At 41.2% G+C, this 14,511-nt stretch overlaps 3 protein-coding genes across 4 annotated transcripts; all 3 read right to left on the bottom strand.

The window, feature by feature from the left end:
- Window positions 1–559: 559 nt before the first annotated feature.
- Window positions 560–4,178, bottom strand: LOC131262515 (caprin homolog). The gene is made up of 4 exons (XM_058264537.1): window positions 3,826–4,178; window positions 3,537–3,719; window positions 1,331–3,470; window positions 560–1,258 (listed from the first exon to the last, which is right to left on the bottom strand). The coding sequence occupies exons 1-4, from the start codon at window positions 4,069–4,071 to the stop codon at window positions 864–866; spliced, it is 2,964 nt and encodes a 987-aa protein (XP_058120520.1). The 5' UTR covers window positions 4,072–4,178; the 3' UTR covers window positions 560–863.
- A 3,381-nt stretch (window positions 4,179–7,559) lies between these two features.
- On the bottom strand, window positions 7,560–9,994 carry LOC131262533 (N-acetylglucosamine-6-sulfatase-like). Of its 2 annotated transcripts, none has more exons than XM_058264566.1 (7): window positions 9,816–9,994; window positions 9,660–9,719; window positions 9,260–9,598; window positions 9,023–9,197; window positions 8,738–8,893; window positions 7,906–8,333; window positions 7,560–7,842 (listed from the first exon to the last, which is right to left on the bottom strand). In XM_058264566.1, exons 1-7 carry the CDS (start codon window positions 9,975–9,977, stop codon window positions 7,693–7,695), a joined length of 1,470 nt encoding a protein of 489 aa, XP_058120549.1. In that variant the 5' UTR covers window positions 9,978–9,994; the 3' UTR covers window positions 7,560–7,692. The 2 variants fall into 2 exon arrangements, with proteins under 2 accessions (XP_058120549.1, XP_058120548.1); XM_058264565.1 differs by having other exon boundaries at window positions 8,738–8,938.
- On the bottom strand, window positions 9,946–10,445 carry LOC131262560 (uncharacterized). The gene is made up of 2 exons (XM_058264601.1): window positions 10,199–10,445; window positions 9,946–10,099 (listed from the first exon to the last, which is right to left on the bottom strand). The coding sequence occupies exons 1-2, from the start codon at window positions 10,261–10,263 to the stop codon at window positions 10,006–10,008; spliced, it is 159 nt and encodes a 52-aa protein (XP_058120584.1). The 5' UTR covers window positions 10,264–10,445; the 3' UTR covers window positions 9,946–10,005.
- Between the last annotated feature and the right edge of the window lie 4,066 nt (window positions 10,446–14,511).

Below are 14,511 nucleotides of genomic sequence, written 5' to 3' on the forward strand. Positions count from 1 at the left end.
ATGAGCGTTCTAGACACGGCAGAAAATCATCACGCTTCTGATGTTTCATATTGTTGTACTTTTTTCATTGGAGTTTACCGCTGTATATATTTTAAAAATCGCGCGCTTTTTTGTACGTCTGGTTTCACATACCTGGTGAATGTGTGTTTGTGTGCGGTAAACTGATAACTGCTCGACAAGTTCTTACCAATATGAAAAGTCGAGCACTTCATCGAGCTCTTTCGAGCACACCATCGTCAGCCAACCCAGAAGTGCTGGGTTGCATTTGGTAAGGTACGCTGGAGCTCGACCGTACCAAGTTTTTGGTAAGGTACGCCTTATGTAGTCACGCGGTCAGGAACTTTGCGCTTGCATTGACTGGCGGCAGAATTGGTACCGCAAAACGCGGCTACACGAACCGCAAAGATTTTGACGTAAACTTATACGGTTTTTGAGTTTGCGGCTCGTGTAGCGGGCCGGTCTCACAGTGAAACAATTATTCGTTGCTTATCATTTTACCGACTTACTTTTTTATAGTTTCGGATCGATAAAAGCATCTGCTTTTCAATTATGACAAATTTTATATTAATACGTCATGTCATTTTACGTAGCAGTATATTCCATTTGGATTAATTCCTACCTTGCGAATGGCAGAATTATGCCGCTAATATATTCAATGAGACACAAAGCAGTTTAATATTAATTTAATAACCCAATAAGATGGAAATGACTTACCCACTACGTTACCGAAGTGGGATAAATTTGCGAATAAATCCTAACTAGCAGTTCAAATTATTCGAATTATTATTTCATGTTTTGTTATTAATGAAGATATCATTGATTGTTTAGCAAATCGTATAAACTGATTATTTTGAGATTTTAATTCAAACATTCACACCTGACTGAGTACGAGCACTTGAGTCTTTTCGCGATTGGTTAGGGAATGCCATATTTTCCGAGTTGTTGCGTTGTTGCGAACGTGTCAGTAAGCCACCATTATTTCTATTATTATTATTTCTGGGACGCATGTTTTGTGTATTACGATAGTCCTGGGCTCCCGCCGCTGTGGCGCCATTTCCAGCTCCGACTGAACTGTTCGTGGTGTAAGTACTGCTGTTATTTAGTCGAGTTCCGGCATTTCCACTAAGATGTTCAGACCGACCTTTGAACGATGCACCTCCACGATGTGCACCATAGTTATTTTGATAAAATCGTTCATTGTTTTTGAAAAATGTGGGTGGATTTCCGCCCGAGCTGCCATTTTCTGAATTGAAACGTCCTACGTCAGAAAACAAAAAAACAATACATAACTATATATACATGGTTTCTAAACAACATTACGCGTACATACCATTGTTAAGCCCATTTTGGGAATACTGCGTATTTGAAGAACGATTGCTGCGATATCCTCCTGCATGCGGTGAAGTATGAGAAATATTAGACCCTACATTCTGTGCAGCTGCAGATCCGCTCGCCAATTTTGCACTTGCAGCTCCCCCGTTTGAGTTATTTTGTTCAGATGGTAGCATCCCTGCTCCTGATTCATTGCGAGCAGCATGCCCATTTCCTGACGGACGAGTGCGATGGAAACTATTACGACCTACACTACCATCATCAGTTTTTAATTGCGCTTTAGCCGAGCTTGAGGCTGGTGAGGGCCATTGATCATTCTTGTCAAGGTTTTCGCTGGCTCCTGCAACTTTGACCCATCCTTTTCGTTCATCCAGATTTCCTTTCGCCACAGATGACTTTTTCCTGTTTGTCTGAGCATCACACTTCATCGGGAATGTTCCGGTGGAAGTATTCGAATCCAATGTATTTTTTTCGTTAGTTTTGAGAGATTTGACCCCTAATAAACCATCTTTTCCAGATGATTGATTATGATCTTTCGAGCTTACATTGAGAGAATCCGGATTATTATTCTTCATACCATAATCGGCACGCATATTCGGCATCTGAATATGGGCAACAATATTGTTATCGATAGCAATAGCTGTGTTATTCATCATTTGTAGAGGTGCATTTTCTGGAGCGAGAACTTGGTTTCCTGGCACTCCATGTGGTTTATGTGTTTGTACTGAAGCGTGTGCGGCTCCAGGAAGATTGTTCGGCTCTTGTACTCGAGTCAGAGGCAATGTCGACGAAACGATCGCATTAGAAGATAGGAATGCAGGCATATGATTGCGTTCGTGTTCATTATCATTTGCACTTATCAATGCGTGTGGGTGCTGTTGGCCATAGGATACGCTGGCCATGTGCATTAGTACAGGTTGTTGATTTGGAACATGTTGCAAAGCTCCTGGTAAGACTTGCAAATCCTTTAAACCACTTTGATTAGATGTAGAAGTGGTGAGCGGTTGTGCATGTATGATTTGAGCTTCGTTTGGCAACTCATTGTGGTTGGTCATTGGTCTATTGGAACCATTCGAAATAGCTACATTTGGTACTAAATCGGAATGTGGCGGGGGGGGGTTGGGCATGGGAGGTTTCGCGGACATCATCAATTGTGGATCCTGCACACCTGCGAATTTCTGAAATTCGTGTCCTGCAGCATTCAGCGGTATATTAGGAGTAGTTTGGTCGATCGATACGTAAGTGCTATGCATTGGCAGAATGTCGGGTTTATCAATTTCCGACTCTTGCAAAAAGAAAAAATTAGCGTTTCCCAGCACTTCGTGCAATGGTCTCAGGTGATTTTGAAGATAGTGCTGATTAAAATAAGCATTTTCTACAGCTTGGACTGTAGTGGCAGCGACTGGTGTTGGAGGTAGTTGCAAACCAGGATTTATTGGTGCAACTACTGGTAGATTGATATTAGGAGGAGGAATAACGACGGCAGATTGCATACTTTCCTCCGTAGTAACGAGTGTATTCACTGGAGATGGTTGAGGCTGGATTGCAGGAACCACAGGGTGCGGAGCGCACACATTTGTGTGCTCATTTGATTGCAACGGAAACGATGGTGTTGGCACAGCAGTTGCCGCAGGAGCCTCCGCAAAAATATGTTGCTGATTCTGTACACATTTCTGTTCGTTCATGCTCATTGGAGTTTCTCCTACGACTGGCAAACATATTTCATTCTTTTCTGTTTGGTCTTCTTTCGGTGATTGAAACTCTGTCTCCTCGAGTGTAACGTGTTTTTCGAAGTAGCCACAATTTTCAATTCTGCTCATGATTGATTTTACGTGTGCATAGTTTGAGCTCCCAAAAGCTTTAGCTCTTCCATCCACGATCCCGGAAAGAATCTCAGCAGCGCTTCTAATAGAACTGGAAAATGGTACATCTGTGCTTTTCATAGGGCGCCTTGGCTTAGTTTGCTCGAGAACCATCATCACCAGCTCAACATCCGTTTCAGCTAGTTGACACGCACCGTTGGTGCCATTGAGAAAATCTTCACGAACTTCATCAGCAGTGAAGCGACTCACGGTATCTAGCACCACTAGACATTCCCGTATCTTTGCATTCTCTTGTTGCACCTTGAGATACGCGTTCTAAAGAAACCGAATTTTATCATAGGGGGGGATCAGCAACATAAAGAAATTTTTTTTTCAACTTACCTTCTTCGCTTGCCTTTTGGCATCTCGGGTCGCCACCGTAGCTATAGCGGAGAATTGTTTACAAAACTCACGAGCTAGTTCTAGCGATGTTACACATTCGTCGTACTTCAAAATTGCCATCTTTTGATCATTGGAAAGCAGCTTTCCTTCCTCTTCAAGTAGTTTGTAAGAGTCGAGCTTATTCTGCAGAATGAACGGATCATAATAGCATCCATGATTGATGTGTTGCCATACAGGAGGATGTCAGGGTATAACAAAAAAATAATCACATATTTTTAATAGTTGTTACCTTCCGTTTCTCAAGGTTACGAATCTTGTGCTCAATTATCAAACACATTTGTTGAACAGGACTAAGAGCATCTTTATCGTTGTTGATATTATGAGCGCTAGGCTGTTGCTGCTCAACAGCTGCCGGTGGCGAATTTTCTTTGGATGCTTCAATACAAGCAGCAATCGGACCAGCATCCGAAGCTGGGATAGATGTTTCTTTCGGTACAGACATCTTTGTAGATTCCAGTTGCTCAACACTTGGCATCCTCTTATTAGACAAATTGTATCACTTTAAAGGCCAAACAGTTATACTGGGTACCTTGATGTTGAAAGTACGTCTGCCAGTAAGTTTTAGAAAAGAACGCTTCTTGTGGAAATCAGCAAAAGCAGACTGAAATTATTAGTGTTGGCAGAATCGGGATTCGGAACACTTGAAGACCCGATCCCGTGACGGATTCCAAAGGATTGGATCTCATTTGATGGATTCGAAACAAACTTGATAAGTTTGGGATTTGAATCAGATTTGATTCGATTCTGATTTGCTTCGAATCGAATTTGAGCTTGATGTAACTCGATTCAGGCACGAGGTGAGTCGAACTAGTCTTGCTACGAGTCCCATGTTAAGCCAATGTGACCGCGTGACCACATTAGGCGTACCATACCAAAAACTTGGTACGGTCGAGCTCCAGCGTACCTTACCAAATGCAACCCAGCACTTCTGGGTTGGCTGATGATGGTGTGCTCGAAAGAGCTCGATGAAGTGCTCGATTTTTCATATTGGTAAGAACTTGTCGAGCAATTATCAGTTAATTTTAGAAGAGCATCTCCAAAAATTTAATTAGAGAAAAAATAGAAAAAATAGCATATTTTAGAATCATGACAGAGTTTAAAACTGTTATTATTATTTTTCCTTACCATAATATTGTTGAAACACGACAACTTTACTCCATGGATAAAAATAATGCGCTGCAACTGTCGTTCCAACCAGGCGTTAACAAACAAAAATACTCGTTCCCTTTTCATCGTTTTTTTTTCTTTTATAATAATTGATACTATGTATTTGCTTTGTTTCTACCCACTCTGTTGGTCATAGTTCTTAATCCAACAACTATTTCGTTTTGAAAGAAGTTATGCAGCATTCAATACGTTGATAAAAATATTCTCATGTTTTCTAAGTCGTGAAACAATGTGGTAAAACGAATCTTATTGTTTTTATTTGCCTGTAATTACTATCTTCTTCTTGGCGTAACGACCTCTAGGTCATGCCTGCCCGTTAAGGGCTTACGAGACTTGTTTCCCTGTTGTACGTGGATAGTCAGTCCTCTCGTACAGGGGAGGGTCCGGTCTCGGTTGGGATTCGAACCCACGCCGTCGAGGTGGTGAGCCCCGGCGCTCATGGGCCGATTTTCTAACCGGGAGTTGGAGTGAGAGGTTTCGTGACTACACTTGCATCGCTCGATTCTGACAGAAAAATCGGTTTTTGACACTAGGAGCGTACCAGTTTTTTGGTATGGTACGCCTAATGTAGTCACGCGGTGATGGCGTGACTACATTAAGGGTACCATACCAAAAACTTGGTACGGTCTAGCTACAGCGTACTATACCAAATGTAACCCAGTACTTATGGGTTGGCTGACGATGGTGTGCTCCAACCCTGCAAACGGTTTTGCTCGAATCAGTTCATTTTACAGGCGAGGGGTAGGGAGAATCCCATCGCCACGACCCTCTACTGTGAACAAGATCGAGATAGCTGCTATTGATGCTATGCCCTGACTCTTTCTTCCTCATTGGGTCATGCATTTGTGGTTAACGCGGAATAAAAACCGGTTGATGGTGTGCGTGAAGCGGAAGGCATGTGCATTGTATGCGTGTTGAGGATTCTCTTTTAATGCTTTCTGCTGTGTGCAAAAAGAGCGTACCTCAAATGTGCTATCTTTTTCACTCTTATTGGACCTTTGTTTGTTTGTATGTGTTGTGATTTTTTTCCATGTTATTGGCACAGCTGATTGCTGAGCAATGTGAATGTCTCCAGATTTACAAGCGTTCGAAATTGGTAGCAATCGCCGTACGGTTCTGTTAGTTTCAATAATGTGAATGGCGATTATTAACCAAAGGCTTTGGCTCACTTCTTTGAACCGAAATCCAATGAACCTTTACTCAAGCTGATACGAGCATACGTAAATTGAATTTACCTTAATCAACCCGTACAACATGCATACAGCGGCATTATTGAGGTTGTTGTGCTAATGTGATAACGCATTACTACCATATTTCAACCCATTGCAATTCATACATTTTTATTTCTTTTTTTAATGTAGTTCTTTCATTCGTGCAATTCTATAGTAAAACGTACGAAGAACAATGAAAATGAATAAGTAAAACGACAAATAAAGAAATTACTTAGTTTCATGCATGCAATTTCATTCCATTAGCTGGACGCAATTTCATTCCGCAATCAAAACAATCCCCATGCATGCATCGAACACATACACCATTCATATCATTGACGTCGAAAAGCTGTGAGCGAAATCATCCGTGCTTACACCTGAGCGGAGCAAAGTAATGCGCCATGATGGGAGAGAGAATGGAACGTTATGGAAAACGATGTCCATTCCTCGTAGGTTAATATTGGATGTTAAACCTCGGGCATCGACAACTGACAAATAGCCCAGAGTGATTATTGCACTGACTTATCCTATCGAGACAACATGACGACAAAATTGTAGAAAAAGACGCATTGGTGAGAATTGAAGACGAGCTGGGAGAAAGAGTGGGGCTGGGCATAGTAGAGAGCGGAATACGAGAGCAACTATGTTTTTGCTCTTTTTTGCCTGGCGCGCTTGGTGTGCGTGTCACCTCTGACTCAATGTTGTGTGTGTGTAATCCGACCCCTCGTTAAGCGGAAATCGGGGGGTCCGAAAGAAAAAGGCAAAAAACTGCTCGATTTTCAGAGTACCGCCGTTCGCTGGGACATGACAGCAGCAAAAAATTGAATTTCTGTCAGCCGGGTGATACGCCTGATGCTACCTGGATCGTTAAAGATATCTTCGAAATTCACTGAGAAAACAAACTTAAACATACAACGACGATATTTTGCCCCACCGTAGGAGGTATATATTACTCTGTCATCTCCTACTTGTTGAAGAGCAGTTTGTTTACGTTTCGGCAATCGAAAAAACTTTTCTAAAAATAGCAATTAAAATGGAGTTGAATAACTGAACTACATTTGTGAAGCCTAAAAATAAGTAGTACCACTAAAAATCCGATGTTTCGTGAAGAATATTGCTCGTTTTGATCGCGTTTGTGATTCGGTATGTTTACATTTTGTCTAGCTGTCGGTTTGTTTACGTTTCGAATTGACATTTGACAAGAGCTAGCGTGACGTCGCGTTTTTCGCTGTTTCTACACCGTATGGAGTTCGGCCGGCTGTCAGGCGACGTCGCGTTTCGTGACGGGACGTAGCGCTGTAGTGTGGACCCCGAGTTAGAGCTGAACATAGGTGGCAAACCCTGTATATTAGGACGTTTTTCGAGCGATTGCTCGAAATCGCCTAGCGGGATATGTTTGAAAATTGACACCTCGATTCGATCGGATTCATTCCATCGAAGTCCACGCCGAGGCTGATTTCCATGTGATTTATGGACTCAATGGAGTATTTTTACTTTAAAAAAGGCTTTTTATTAGATCCTAATAAAAAAAACATAAAAGGCGTCAATTTTTTTAAATTTTTAGGTATGAATGGATACTTTAATTATTTCAATTGGTATTGTTACAAAAACTATATAAAATAAAGTTAAGTGCAGGTTCAGTTCGGGTTTAAAGTAGATTAACTGAAAAAACAAATTCGGTTAGTTGGTTAAAACCGGACGCTTTACGCTGGATCGCATCAATAAACAACATGACATGTTGGTCCAGCACACGCGGTTAGATTCATTAAAGCTAGGCTGTATTTCGCACTGACGGATGGCAGAATATCATAACCAACATTTACCATTTGATACAGGTCATTCGTTAGATCGTAGGCCTCAACAAAGTGCTGTAATTTAAAAAAAATAAACAAGATTAAACATCCGATTAACGTAAGGACAATAATATATACCTCGTTATCTTTAAATTCGCAGTAAATAAAATTGAGATCTTCCCGCAAATGCCGAACGCAATTGTACGTGTTGTTCCATGCATCTTGGCAATGGCATGCAGCATCTAAGGAACACAGCTGAAGCAGATCCTGCGCTTGCCATGGGCATTCTGAATTATACGTTTCCAACGAGCCTTCCCCCCAATATTCAATTAGAATTTGTCGTTCTTTGATACCCTTTTCTTGGATGTCTAGAGGTAATGGTCGACCATCCATGGTAGGTGGAACTTCTAAGTCGGTTAGATGTAAAATTGTAGGAACAATGTCTATAAGAGCTACTGGATCTTGCTGCAGTGTTTTGGGGGTAACTGCAGGACCTCTAACAATAAGGGGAATACGTATATCTGTTTCATATGGTTGGCGTTTATCGTACGCTTGAGCAAATTGCCCTGAAAATAAATTAGATAACATCAATAAAAATTTGGCTGAAGCTTCTAGTGAGCTGAGAACGAGAATTGCTGAAGCTTCTAGTACTTTCGAAACTTCTTTGTACTAACTTGACTTTGATACGACGTTATTCACGATCGTGATATTTACATTAGTTTACGTGGAAACAGAATAACTTATTTGTGATTCACAATGTGTCATTTTGTTATGTAGGCTTTTTTGATAAATCATATTGTTTCCATTTAAGCTCAATATAAACAATTGTGGTGATTTGGAAGATTTTTAGTACGGTTTCAAGGAATATTATAAATCGTTGGGACATGCTTTTCATTGCAGTTACAATTACTTACATTATACTATAATAACATAGAACAAAAGTTTGTAAAATGTAAGTTTATCAATGTACCTATATGATACCCGTTGTCTGATGTGTAGAAAATATAGGTGTTATCCAATATATTTTTCCGCTTTAAGCTGGTAACAATACCATTCACCATATCATCCACTGCCATCAATGTCTGCCACCTTTTGCGTTGAATAACGTCCAACTGTTTTATGAGGCCTAGGGGAAGAGTTGATGGTTGCATAGTTAAAAGCCAGTGTTTTTCTGTTGGATAAAAGGAAAATATATGTATGTTTGGATTTTAACTATAAACAATATCAATGGGAGCGTGCCATGCTCAAACATTACCTAGTGGTCCAGAGGGCATATTGAAGTTCGGTGTACGAATAGCTTTTACGTCCGGGAAAAGATCTTTGTGTCTGTCTGATGGTGTATACGGTGCATGTGGTGCTGGTGGTGCGATCATGGCGAAAAATGGTCCATCTTGACCTACCTGATCGATAAACTCTACAACTTTTGTATGCTGCAAAACAACGAAAGTTTTCATTTTGTCACAAAAACGGATTGAAGGAAATTAACACAAACCAGATAATCAGTGAAGTAAAGGTTGTCGTAAGTGACGATTTTTCCATTTTCCGTTACAGTAAAGTTGTAATACCGAGAATTTCCATGTAAACCGTACCACTGAGACCATCCAGGTGGTACCGAATCGCTGAAATATTCGTTTAAATATTTTCCGGCATAGAAGGTCTGGTATCTTGCCTTGGAGAGCATTGTAGGTAGTAACGTTGGTTCTATATGCTGTTGCCAGAACGTACCATAACATCCGCCAGAACGGGAGTTGTTGGTTGTTTTATGATTATGCGCATATGTCCCAGATAAAATTGAGCTTCGAGATGGGCAACAGACTGGAGATGTAGTAAACTGTACAAAAATAGGAACACAGTTTGGTTGAATTGTACGAGGAATATGTGTGCAAACGTACGGCATTAACAAACGTTGCTCCTTCATTTGCTAACAGTTGAATAGTATTCGTCATTGGAGTCTATAATATAATAAAAGCACAAACCAGACATTTCAACCTAGTAGACTCTAAACATATCTTTGATATGGGAAAATGTTGTACAAATCTGTAACCTACCAGCCCTTGTAGCATAACATCTTGGTCGTCAGTAAGAATGACTACAAAATTATGTTTGCCTTTCTGGGAACTGAGCCCAAATGAGAAGTGAAACGCACTTACTAGCAGAGCAAAAGAAAGACTCAGTGAATACGGCATAACACTATTTATTATTCCCTTCATCGCTGTTATTTATGGTATTTGGCAATTATTAATGTGGCGCCGATGGCATCAACTCAAGTCCAGCACATTCCTGCGCTAACCGTACACCGACAATAAACAGCGAAGCACTTTTCACAAGAGCCCTGGAAATAAACAAATCGATAAAAACACATTACGTGAATGTGACAGTTCGCATCATCGTGCCAGCGGCCATTGAAACTCTGAGCAATGTTTCATCGTACCATTTATACTCATCGTAGTACACGCTTTTAAAAAATCCGAACAATCCAGTGCCTTTTTGAACCATTTTAAAGAAATTGATTAAATTTTCACTGATTCTAGCTCTGATGTTACAACAGATGAACAAATTCGACAGAAGTTGCTGTTCTATGTCTACTTGATTAGAACAATGACAGATATGGCGATGATTCCCATAAAGCCTGTATCACACGATAGCAATTTTCTCGTCAATTTTTCTCACTCCGGGTCCACACTACAGCGCGTTGTCGCTTGACAGGAGCTGAACTCCATACACGCTTTCCAGACGGCACCGTCGCGTAACGCGACGTCGCCTGACAGGCGCTGAACTCCATGCAAAAAAAAATCTAGCGCGATTCGCGCGACATCGCGCAAGGTTTTTTTTTATATGAAGTTCAGCTCCTGTCAGGCGACGCCGCGCTGTAGTGTGGACCCCGAGATATAAAAAAAACCTTACTCGGGGTCCACACTACAGCGCGTCGTCGTCTGACAGGGGCTGAACTCCATATAATAAAAACCTTGCGCGATGTCGCGCGAATCGTGCTAGATTTTTTTTGCATGGAGTTCAGCGCCTGTCAGGCGACGTCGCGTTACGCGATGGTGCAGTCTGGAAAGCGTGTTACTCGGGGTCCACACTACAGCGCGACGTCGCCTGACAGGAGCTGAACTCCATATAAAAAAACCTTGCGTGATGTCGCGCGAATCGCGCTAAATGTTTTTTTTTTGCATGAAGTTCAGCGCCTGTCAGGCGACGTCGCGTTACGCGACGGTGCAGTCTGGAAAGCGTGTCACACATGTGTCATGAATGCATTCAGACATGGTTGTCAAACATGAAAAAATGAAGGATTCCACCAAGGTGGGTTCTAAGAGAAGTGAGCGGAAAAGCCTGGTGGTGCACAAGGTGTATAAATATAGAAGGTGACTTTATGTCGCTTTGGAAGGGGTGCCATATTTGAGAAGAGTTATGTCAAAAGCCCAATCCTTTTCCGATACCCCCCCCCTCAAAACCCATATGAACCCACTCCAGAAGTGTTATGTCAAGTCATGAAATGTCATTTTACACTGGACGACTTCACCTTCTAATTTATACACCTTGGGTCGTGCAGCCATATTGAAGTTGATTTCTGATAATCATTAGGCTGAGCGAGGGTATTTTGGCCAACGTATGTAATTTTCGCCCACTAGAAAGTAGATCAATTATTTCAATGATTTCAAATAAAAATGCCCCCTTACATTTTTTTTAGTGTTGAGGTCAATTTATTCTTGTTAAATACCAAATTTGGAAGCGATTGCATCAATATTTTTCGAGAAAATCGCTTAAAACTACGAAGCTGTTTCTTTTTCAAAAAACCATGCCGTAGGCAAATAGTTCGCCCACCTTGAGATATAAGCAATCACTGCGTAAAAAATTCTGAAGTAATGTTTTTCTAAAGCTTGAGTGTTTTTAGGAATTATCAAAACGTTACTTAAATTTTTAGAGCACGAGAAATAATTTTAATTTCGATGCAAAAGTGGTCCAAAATAGATGCAAGGAAATCTCCCAAGCAACGCTCCGGCTCTGAGTTCATTTTCTCTACTTAAGGCTGATTCGCACGTCGGCAAGTGGCAAGTTGCCGGGTACCTACCCCGTGCGAATGAGGACCTAGCAAGTAGCAAGTGGCAAGTAGCTACTTGCTACTGGAATAGAACCGAGTCTATTTGTCGGGCAATTAGCTGGATGTATTGGTTGACAACTCGTGTAAATACAAGGTGTCAAACAAAAACTGTTTCATTTTCGTGATTTGTTTAGGATAATTTTCGACAAATGTTCTAGAAATATTATTTGATCGTATCGTTGATCGATCTTTTCATTTATTGATGATGAAATAATGGTAAAATAAAATTTATTCGTTATTGTGTACTTGTGTGAGTGATCAAGTTACCGGCAAGTACTTGCCTGCAGTGCGAACGGCTACTTGCCACTTGCCTGCTTACTTGCCACTTGCACTTGCCGACGTGCGAATCAGCCTGAACTCCATATGAAAAAAAAACAGCCTGTCGACTCGCCGCGTGAGAAGTTCACTACAATGTGGACAGAGGGGGGAAAGGAAGGCAGAAGGTCCTCTCACAGGCGGGTGCGGGGTAAGAATGATGAACGCACCGGCAGATGAATGTTCGTCAAACGTAACGAATGCAAACTTTTAAATACGGGTGTAAATTTGTGTGTTTGATTGTGTGAGCAAGGGGTTTGATTGTATACATGTGCCGATCCGGACGTTCGGAGCAACGGTCAAAGTTTCTATAAATACACGTTCGGAGCATCAGCATCAATACCATTACGCACGGACCCATCGGGTATAGCAAAGCCTGCTCAATACCATTACGCAAGGATCCGGACGTTCGGGTATAGCAAAGGCTGCCCAACACTATCGCACATCATTTGCACATACAGGTTGTTCATGTTTCGTCTACGCCTTGCCGCGTAGCGAATAGTACAATGGAACAGGAGCAGCTGACCTTGAAAGGCGATAAATCGCAACTCCAAAACTACAAATGATTGAAAAACGTTTTCTTCGACAAAGTTGTTTCTGTTCAGTATATCTTTCATTTGAAATGTCGTTTGTAAAAATCGGACAAAGAACAAAAATGTTGACAAAATTGAATTATTTAGCAATCTGCAACTTTTCAACTGCTTGACGGGTTTCCACAAACGACATTTCAAACGAAAGATATTCTCAAGAGAAACAATTTTGTCGAGTGAAACATCTTTGTAAAATAATAAGATAATGCAAGAACGTCTCGCTAATATCCCAATCGCAAAAATCGGATACTGTTCGGACCTCTCACTCTAAATCTGCACTTTCTTTCTTGCTTCCACTCGCACGAGGCTATGCAACCACTTTCTGCCGCGGCACCGAGCTGCGAGTGTATGCGTGAGCCATGCATGATTTACTCCCCGCATCACGCATCCCCCCTTTGGGTCCCACGAACTTGCATCGTTCGTTTCCTCCATTCTTCATGCCCCGCGGTCTTTGTCCTGCGTCTGTCGTTTTAAATTGTTTTCTGTCTTTTTTGCGCTTTTTTTCTCTTTTGCTCATCTTTGGCTTCGCGCCAAAACTATGAAGTGACGTCACATTGCATTTGTTTAATACGATTTTAGTTATCACTTGCGGTAGAATTAAAACCATAGTTGCGTTGATTACAAGTGAACAAAGTTTTCCAGTGCTTATAAAGTGCAAAATTATACCTTGAATTGTGCCAAAATGTCCGATCTTGATAGAATGAAAAAAACTGGCAAACTCAGTCGTAGGGTCGCAAAGTATCTGAAGATGGATTTACCAGTCGAAGAAGCAGGATCAAGTGGAGGGAGTGAGGGCAAAAACTCGCGGGTTTTTTTATCTAATTTGGATATTACACATAGAAAAATTGGATATCCAAATGAGCCCCTAAACAATCGCCAAATTCAAGATTTTTGGGTGTCGTGGTCGAAGCGCGCCGCGTTATACACACACATGAGCACTTGCCATCACCCGATTTTTGCGGTGTTGCGGTGTGTTTAGGGTGATGCCGGATTGATGACGTCACAAACGCGTTGCATAAAAAAAAATCGGTGTCGTATTTGTTTTGCCCGTGTTCTCTCTCTCTTCGATTATTTCTCCTGCTTTGTTCTTTAGCTCCGTGATCCGGAGTCTAAACAGCTGTCTGCTTCTCGTTTGCTCTTACACGCGCGGGTATATCGTGCCTGTGAAGCGTCGTATCATATTATTCTAATTGAAGAGCTAACTTTTTACGGTGCAATTGTTCCTGAAAGAAGGCAAGTAAGAATTGATTATCGTTATTTGATGGTTTATATTTACCCATGGAACGAAGTGTTTTCCAGTTGTGCTATCGGCTGCTCTTCTGCATGACCAGTTGGTGATTCAATATAAATAACGAAATGTTTGAATGTAAGCATAATTCAGTTTACACCTTAAAGTGCTACGCAATCTACTATCTAATAATTTTACGAATTTAGTGCCATTACATCGATTCGTGTTTTCTTTTCCGCTTTGTGTAAAAAGTTCTCAGCATTTAAATTGACAATAATTTTACTAGAGCCAAAGTTTAAAAATTTTCGCTATGCAGAACGAAAGAACGGTCGTTCTCAAATCCACCAACCAATTCGGATTTGTCACAGGTCGTTGACTTGTATCAGCTGATACCAGTGCATCCTGATGCATTCTCAATAACTTGTCTAGATACCAGATAGTAGAGTGAGAACGACTGCTCCTTACTCTCTCATCTTTATCAGGAGTTTCCCTCTAGCGGCAATTTGTTC

This window comes from Anopheles coustani, chromosome 2 (genome assembly GCF_943734705.1).
Source record: "Anopheles coustani chromosome 2, idAnoCousDA_361_x.2, whole genome shotgun sequence".
Taxonomy (NCBI): Eukaryota; Metazoa; Arthropoda; class Insecta; order Diptera; family Culicidae; genus Anopheles; species Anopheles coustani.

What these genes read in the sequence shown, in the direction of transcription:
- LOC131262533 (XM_058264565.1), bottom strand. Translation starts at nt 9,977, where the DNA reads ATGAAGGGAATAATAAATAGTGTTATGCCGTATTCACTGAGTCTTTCT. An exon ending in GAGCAACGTTTGTTAATGCC is followed by an intron (nt 9,599 to 9,659) that starts GTACGTTTGCAC and finishes ATTTTTGTACAG; the next exon opens with TTTACTACATCTCCAGTCTG. An exon ending in AGACAACGGGTATCATATAG is followed by an intron (nt 8,334 to 8,737) that starts GTACATTGATAA and finishes ATTTATTTTCAG; the next exon opens with GGCAATTTGCTCAAGCGTAC.
- LOC131262560 (XM_058264601.1), bottom strand. Translation starts at nt 10,263, where the DNA reads ATGGTTCAAAAAGGCACTGGATTGTTCGGATTTTTTAAAAGCGTGTAC. An exon ending in TACTACGATGAGTATAAATG is followed by an intron (nt 10,100 to 10,198) that starts GTACGATGAAAC and finishes GTTTATTTCCAG; the next exon opens with GGCTCTTGTGAAAAGTGCTT.
- LOC131262515 (XM_058264537.1), bottom strand. Translation starts at nt 4,071, where the DNA reads ATGCCAAGTGTTGAGCAACTGGAATCTACAAAGATGTCTGTACCGAAA. An exon ending in GTAACCTTGAGAAACGGAAG is followed by an intron (nt 3,720 to 3,825) that starts GTAACAACTATT and finishes TTCATTCTGCAG; the next exon opens with AATAAGCTCGACTCTTACAA. An exon ending in CCAAAATGGGCTTAACAATG is followed by an intron (nt 1,259 to 1,330) that starts GTATGTACGCGT and finishes TTTCTGACGTAG; the next exon opens with GACGTTTCAATTCAGAAAAT.